At 31.8% G+C, this 8045-nt stretch overlaps 3 protein-coding genes across 7 annotated transcripts in view; 1 reads left to right on the top strand and 2 right to left on the bottom strand.

Annotated features, from left to right (window-relative positions):
* Window positions 1–1328, top strand: part of LOC115233504 (rabenosyn-5) — a 3480-nt gene extending 2152 nt beyond the window's left edge. Inside the window, exons 6-7 of the mRNA XM_029803987.1 lie at window positions 66–462; window positions 832–1328. Of these exons, the coding sequence (XP_029659847.1) occupies window positions 66–462; window positions 832–1059 (625 nt within the window). The 3' untranslated portion in view covers window positions 1060–1328. The remainder of the gene's footprint in view (window positions 1–65; window positions 463–831) is intronic.
* Window positions 1329–1491: 163 nt separating this feature from the next.
* On the bottom strand, window positions 1492–2593 carry LOC115233507 (40S ribosomal protein S15). Its single transcript, XM_029803993.1, has 3 exons — window positions 2436–2593; window positions 2143–2228; window positions 1492–1879 (listed from the first exon to the last, which is right to left on the bottom strand). The coding sequence occupies exons 1-3, from the start codon at window positions 2442–2444 to the stop codon at window positions 1531–1533; spliced, it is 444 nt and encodes a 147-aa protein (XP_029659853.1). The 5' UTR covers window positions 2445–2593; the 3' UTR covers window positions 1492–1530.
* Window positions 2594–3210: 617 nt separating this feature from the next.
* On the bottom strand, window positions 3211–7997 carry LOC115233477. 5 transcript variants are annotated; one of them, XM_029803938.1, is made up of 7 exons: window positions 7510–7997; window positions 7077–7376; window positions 6860–6990; window positions 6535–6784; window positions 6363–6478; window positions 6098–6268; window positions 3211–6022 (listed from the first exon to the last, which is right to left on the bottom strand). In XM_029803938.1, the coding sequence occupies exons 4-7, from the start codon at window positions 6678–6680 to the stop codon at window positions 3573–3575; spliced, it is 2883 nt and encodes a 960-aa protein (XP_029659798.1). In that variant the 5' UTR covers window positions 6681–6784; window positions 6860–6990; window positions 7077–7376; window positions 7510–7997; the 3' UTR covers window positions 3211–3572. The 5 variants fall into 5 exon arrangements, with proteins under 5 accessions (XP_029659798.1, XP_029659794.1, XP_029659796.1 ...); XM_029803934.1 differs by having other exon boundaries at window positions 3211–6268; XM_029803936.1 differs by having other exon boundaries at window positions 3211–6268; window positions 6535–6747.
* Window positions 7998–8045: the final 48 nt, after the last annotated feature.

The following is an 8045-nucleotide window of genomic DNA, read 5'->3' as shown; positions in this document are numbered from 1 at the left end:
GTATATAATATATATACACACATATAAGAAATTTTACCAGAAATGTGCATTGAAAACTATTTTAGGGAAGGAGAGACTACGTACGATGTGGAGGACGCTCAATCATTGCGAATCAAATTGGCAAAGTTGGGAGAAAATATAGATGCAACCAGCAAAAGGATTCTCATCCTCGGCGTGAAGAAAAATACGGAAGATCCACAGGAGATACAGGGACAAGAATTGCGTCTATATCAGATGGTTAGAACATCGGCAATGATATTTTTAAAGGAAGAGTTATTAACTCTGCAACCTTTGTCCTCGGCAGAAGAATATGCAATTTTACAAGAAGAACGCCAAAAAAGAATAGAAGCCCGAACAGCATACGAGCGACAATCGGAAGAAGAGCAACGAGAGAAGTTGAGAGAACAGCGCAAAAGAGATACGCGAAATTTAGATAACAGTCCTTCTATGAAAATCAACCAGGTAGTATATACTAACAAAGCATGTAACAGAATTAATAATTGGAGGAATTTAATTCCAAATCATGCTAAATCAGAAAAATCTAATATCTAATTTGATTTTTATATATTTTATACTTTTAGCTTTCTTATGTGTTCAATATATACTATATATATATATATATATATATAGTATATATTGAACACATAAGAATATATATATATATATTATAATCAACATTTTTCAAGATACAAGAGATATACATTTTTTAAATTATTGTTTCTTAAAAAAGAGAAGATTGAGTTTGCATGGTTCCGGAATTCTAATTGACTGATTAATTGATGATATAACCGATTTAAAAATTTCATACCGGCATTTAAAAAAATTTTTTAGGCACCGACGATTGTGACTCAGTCTCAAGGTTGGGGTCCATCTAATGTCACATCCATCATATCTTCCTCCATGGATCCAATAATTGAACAAATGAGTAATCTTCGCGCGTACATCAAGCAAGCCCGCGCCGATTGCAAGTATGACGAGGTTGCGACACTAGAAAACAATCTTCGAGAGCTTCAAAGTGCCTACTTTGCTATGAAACAGAATAATAGCAGCGATGGATAGGTATACGAACAGCACACTGCTTACATTTCAGAACACAAAGTGTTGAACTCCTCTTTATAGTAAAAGTGTATTTCCTATTAATTTAATAAATCTCTTGTATCATATATAAAATCTTTATATACACATTATGTAGAGTAAGCTATACAAACACACATGAATGCATAGATAATGAAATATACATTGAGATAGCCTAAAAGATTCAATGAATGTATAAAAGCCACAAATTACCGTTTTATGTGTATTTTAGACATTAAATTTTTTGATATCTATTTGTTATTTATTTTTTGCTCGGATTTGTTTGCGATTTAATTAAATCATAAAAGATCTTTCATTTTCCGATCGAACATTTTCCTTGAAATTGCGAAAATGTCTTTGTTATCAAGTTGTTACGAATACATTTTTGCAAACAATATTTATAAAAATGCAACAGAATTAACTCATTACATTTTTTATTGATACAAAAAATACAATTTATTTGAGTGGAATAAATCTTGAAGAATGTGTAGCACCGATACCAGGCCTACCATGTTTAACAGGTTTGTATGTAACAGAAAATTCTCCCAGATAATGGCCGATCATTTCTGGTTTAATTTCAACTTGGTTGAAAGTTTTACCATTGTACACACCAACAATCGAGCCAACCATTTCTGGAACAATGATCATATTACGCAAATGAGTTTTCACTATCTCAGGTTTTTCATTAGGCGGTGTTTCTTTCTTCGCCTTGCGCAGCTTTTTGACAAGTGCCATAGATTTCCTTTTCAAGCCATGAGAAAAGCGTCTACGTGCTCTTGCATGCATCAAATCCATCAACTGCTCACTGGAAAACGATTATTAATTGATAAAAAAGTCTTTTTTTTTCCCCTTATGCTATATTCAATCATTCTTTGTATGATTTACACATTTTATTTTGAAAATATAAGTCACAGAGACATGGTAAATTAAATAAATCTTGTTTAACTTGAAATTTTATGGGAAAGAAATATATAAAATATATAGATTATAATTCCTTGTAAAGTTAAATTAATTGAAAGTGAATTGTTAGGTTATGTTGTTAAGGAAACAATTCCCGGTGCATCTTACTTTGGCATATCCAGCAGTTGATCGAGGTCCACCCCTCGGAAGGTGAACTTCCTGAAGGTCCTCTTCTTCTTCTGAGTTTCATCTGCCTATGAAAGATAAACAGAAAGGAGAAGTTAAATATTCGGCTACCATAGACAAAGCACCTACCAAATATATATATTATATCGCACATTAATATCGTTTTACTAATATAAACGAATAACTAAAGCAAATGTATAACTAATGCAATTTAGTTTGGCGTAATAGATGTACGAGAATTTCTCAGATTTAATATTAAAATTTCGGAAACTTACTTCGGCCATGTTTTCACGTTCTGAACGTTCTATAGAAAGAATAAGATGAAAGATGGAAGATGGAAGCAATGGCCGCGTTCAGCAGAGAAAGCGCTCAGTTATCGTCTTGTCAACACTTGACGTTGATTCGTTGGTTCTAAAAGTAAGAACCAATCACATTCGATTGCTACTAAGCGGTTTTCTCTGCTGAACGCGACCAATGTTGTTAGGCGACGATTTTTTCGCGCATATGCATGGTTGCGTTCGGAAACATCACCCGTATGCACACGAGGATTGCTCTATCTTTGTTATTTATTAAAAGTTGAACAGAGATGAACGATGCTCGTGAGCATCCGGGGATGTTTCTGAACGCAGCCCATCAAATGCAGTGAAACTGATATGCGCATGCGCGAAAAAATTGATCAAACTGGATGGGAACCAATAAAATTAAAGTAGTAGCTTGAGTCATAGATTATAAGTCGACAAAAGATGAAACACCTATTTGTTCACGTTTTGATTGGACATAGAACTTTTCGATTGGTCAATCGCGCATGGTTTAGTGAAAAACTCTAAGCACCAGCAGAGACGAGATTTTTAAAAATATCAAAAATATAATTCACTATAATTATGATATAATCACGTAATGGTACTTCTCGTCCAATAGATGAAAATTTATAAAAAAAAAAAAAAAGAAAAAAATACTATTCTCTATTCTGTGAAATGAAAAATATAAATCCACATTGAGTGTTTCTTGATACAGCTTGTATTCTATATAAAACACACACACACACACACATTTTCATATAAAAAGACAATATAATATAATTTCATTAACTTACATTTCACATACACACGTGCGCGTGCGAGATTTAAGTTGCATACATAAGCATTTTTAAAATGTACACAATTTATATCAGCGATAACCACATTTATTTATTAGCCGATTGAGTTGGAGTTAAGAGATAAAAATAAGAAGTTACAATCACCTTATTTACAATCTATCATGATTTGGAATATATGCAGTATTCATGAGAATATACAATAAAATATGTATGTTTATGAATATAATAAACTATTTCCATGTGGATCCTCTCTCCAACACCAAGTTTCTAATGCATACATATTGCTAAAGTAAAACTTTTCTCCAACAAATTGGATTTATTTGTCTATATTAAGCCGTCTCACCACCACTCTAGCACCTTCTGTAATGTCTTGAATAAATTTTGACATTTCTATGCGTACTTTGCCGTTTCTAATATTATCGGGATTATTCAAAGATCTTTGTCTTTGCCTAAGACACCTTTGCCGAATGGCATTGTCTTTGTTACGTGCATGCAACAAGTCATAGTAAAAGTCTTCTGTAATGTCTTGTAATTTTCTTGGCAAACCGTTCTTCGACGACGAATTTCTTCGTGAAGTGCGATCACTTTCGTTTTTTTTTTCTTTTGTATTCTTCACACATACATCTTCATTAGTCTCTAGAGTATCTTTATTGATTGTTATGCAAGATTCATTCTTGTAGCTTTTTATTTCTTCAGAATCAATTTTAAATTCGACAGACAAATTACTTTTTATATTGGAATTTATATTCTTATCTATGAATGAGATAGCTGTCTCGGAAGCCGCATTCTCTGTCAATATGGTATACTGTGTTTTTTGTTCATGTTGTAGTATCTCGTTATTGGATGTCGAAGGTCTGCGCGTTTTACACGTGTGTTGTATAACCTTTTGCAGAGCCAATGGCATTTGTTCGATGGTAATTGCCTTGTCTGAAACTATTCTTGGACCATTTGTCTCTTGTCGAAACAATTTGGTCGAACCAGACTCTTCAGAATTTATAAAATTTTCCTTCTTTGTAAACATCTTCCTTGGACTTGATAAAGAGGATGATAGCGAAGAATTATAAAATCTTTTCACAGACATTTCATGCTTGCTCGTTTCTTCAATATCTGTATTATCTGTCAGTAAGTCTCTATTTTGCAGTCCTGCATTCTTTTTCTCAGATGAAAATAATATAGGTTGAAAAACTTGAGGACTAAAATCTTTCCTTTGCTCTTTTACCGTTTCGATATTGTTTCTATCCTCTCTATTATGTTCATCATCTTGTTGTTCCATTAATTGCTCGCTTCTTTCTGTTATCATTTCTCTTGTTAAACAACCATTATTATTTTTAATACTAGAGGACGTACATTTACGCTGCCCTTGAGATTCACATGGATTTAAATAATCTATAACATTGTGTTTGTCATAACTTGTAGGAATATTTAATTTATCCATTTTGTCATCTATACTATTAACATCTAAATTATATACAGGACTGTCAGGAAAAATATTAAACGACGATAAGCATGTGTTATTACAAATTGCATGGCAAATAGTTTTATCTTGCTGGTCTTTATTATGCTCAAGCGGTGAGTCAATCATTGTTACCAAATTTTCAAGTCGCAATAGACTTGAATTTAACAAACACTTCTCTCCAGCTTTTGTCTCAACTTTCTCAGAATTCTCTAATACTTCATCCATTTCCAGTTTAGTTTTTTGTTCAATGACAGCTACACTGTCCTGATCTTGTCGTATAGTGAACATTAAGCCTTCCATTACTAAATCGGTAATATTAGACGAACGCAAAACCTTGTCGTCGGATATAGTTTTTCTCTCGGATTCCCTGCTTTTTTGTTTACGTATTTTGTAAGACTTATTACACGTATTGTTTACTGATAATTGATTGTCAGTACTAATCGAGATTGTAGTATGTTGCTTGTAATTTTTTTGAGATTTTAAATCTGTTATCTCATTACAATGTTCTTTCAATTTTGTGTGTTTAGACTCATTGTTATTTCTTTTCGTCACTTCTAGAATGGAGTGTTCATTTATATTGTTTATCTCAGTTGGAGAATCTCTTTGCATTGGCTGATTGATAGCTGAGAATGGAGTATTTGATCTCTTTTTATATTGTACTTCTTTCTCAATAAAATACTGATCTGGTACATTATCAGAGTTTACAATAGTCTCACTGATCGTCTTTCCACGGTCATCTAAAATATCTTTATTATTTAAAGAGCAAATATTTTTTTCCATTGAATTTTCATAAAAACCGAATCCATTTGATAATGTCCATTTATCAACATCATCTTTTATCATTCCTGATTTAAGTGAAGAAAATATTTTGTTTTTCCGGATATTTTGTATTTCTTGATTTGGTTTTTGTATTACTATTGATTTCGTTTCTTTATTTCTATCATCTATCTTTTCAATAGGAATTTTATCCATCTTCTTTGTTGCTCTTAAGGATTGTTTTCTTATATGATCAACAGAATGTTGATCCACCTTTCTTCCACATTTTCTAATATTACAGTTAGTAGATTTATTTTCGTTTATGTTATCTTGAAATTCTGTATTAATAAAATGCACTTCAGCTGCAGTTTGTGCACTTTTAATTGTCGGATTTAAACTTTCATCAAAATGTTCAGAATTCTTCAAAATGTCATCTTGAAAACCGGAAACTTTTGTTTCTGATGTTTTGTTGAATGTGTCCTCAATTGCACTATATTTTGAAATTTGATCTTCCTTGTTTTGATATATTGCAGTCTTTTTTGGAGACACTTTGTCTGTGGTATATATCATAGTTTTAGTAATTTTCTCTTTGGTATCCAAGGAAACATTTAAATCTTTAAATGTAGTACCTGCATCAGCTTCTTTAACAATAGGATATTTTAAGCTGAACAATGAATGTTCCGAGGAAGGATAGATCCTTATAGTTAATACAAATGCATGTGAAAATGTTGCAGCATTAGTTCGTTGCTGGAACTTCAGTATTGCAAACATTTTATCTTGGCGGGTCCAAGATGTACAATCTGTATTTTAGTGTGTCAGAATGAAGGAAATTACAATTTATAATTGTAGCCTTGCTTATTGAAAAAGAGTACTAGTAATAATCAAAAAGGATACTGTAAGTGACAAGAAGATGTGGCGTGCCGAACTGTTGACCTTGACTTGGATGACATTTTATGATTCTTCTAACAATTTTTAATAATTCTCGGCCATACGAAAATTGCATAGTATTCCTGAAAAAATGTATAAATGGAATTTCCAAAACGGAGTGATAACATCATCATCTTACTTCACTGAACGGTGATATTTAAAGATAAACTTGTATATGTTCTTCTTATGACATAGCCAGTAAGAACCAGGAATGGTTAAGAGACTCTCCTTCTCTTGGTTGAGCCAATCAAATTGGCTAAGCGTCCGTACATATATTCCAGGCATTTTCTTTCAGGTAGTAAATCTTGAAACAATGGAACTAATCTTCTTGAATTCTGTCTATCAGCTGATTCTTTTACAATAAATGTAAGATAATAAAGCACTCTTTGCTGAAATAATTTATTTATAAGCCTAAATTGTTTTGTTTTGGTTTTGTAGACAAATAAAAATAAACATGAACTTACTCCTTTTATAACTTCATTAATAAATATATCTTCTACTGTATCCCATGGCAAGAATTCTATAGATGTAAAAATGCCAAACTCTCTTCTACTTTTAATATGTATACCTACTGATTTTACAACCAACAATGTATCTGTAAAATAATATATATGTGAACAATCCTATATTTTATAAAGTAAATCTCTCTCTATTAAAAATGTCATTTTATAAAAAAATTACCCTGCCTTGCAGAAGCGAAAAATGAATTATATTGCGTCAAAATGCACCCTATTATAATGAAAGGAATTAAAGTTTCAGGTACAATCAATATATAGAGAGCTGCACAAAAAAATAAAACTAAACACAAATTGACATTAAAATATTTGTCCCTTCGCAATGAAAAATGTATAATATTGTCAGCACTCGACAGATTCAAGCTTTCTTTCTCTTCCAGTGCTAGCCATTCCCCATTGACGTTTCTGAAGAATACTTCATTAGGCAGTGCTCGTGTTAAAGAATTCGACGACATCAATGATGATTCTGTGTACAAATGCTTGTGTAAATTAAAAGTAGTAAACAAAGAGATTTAATTATATTTGAAAATAAACTTTGCTTATTTAATGTATTTTCGCATCATTCTATAGATATTTTTAAATAATATCAATCTACTCACCACTTACTTTTTTCAGTATTTATACGCCAAATGATTAAAATGTAAGTATTCACACAAACTTGGAATTTGCATTCTGTGTAAAATATATAAAACTCGATTATGTATAGGAGAGTTGAACGAACACATATATGTAGCCTTTATTTGTGAGCTCTATGTAATTGAACACAAATAAAGATATGCAATAAGAGATTAAACAAAGTCACAATTTCTGGTACAAAAAATGAGCGTATTTATACACAATTCACTCTGTTTTATCTTATTTAAATTCGCAGTACATTTACGTATATATGTATGCGTTTATATATAATATAAATATGTATTGATAATTATTCAAGAAACTGCGAGATATCTTCTTCTTCTTCTTTCCTCTATGGATTTCCGTCCTCTTCTGGGACAAAGACAAAGTACCACAATGTAACTGTTTATATAGAGTGTAGGGTGTGTTCCGATATGCATTGCCAGTGCATATTGACAGATTGGCAGTGCATATCGGAAGATATGCGAGATATGAATTTATAGCCTAGTTTATACCGATA

Source organism: Formica exsecta, unplaced genomic scaffold (genome assembly GCF_003651465.1).
Source record: "Formica exsecta isolate Colony F162 unplaced genomic scaffold, ASM365146v1 scaffold175, whole genome shotgun sequence".
Taxonomy (NCBI): Eukaryota; Metazoa; Arthropoda; class Insecta; order Hymenoptera; family Formicidae; genus Formica; species Formica exsecta.
Note: the sequence above shows the minus strand (reverse complement) of the source record. Positions and strands in the feature narration are given on the sequence as shown.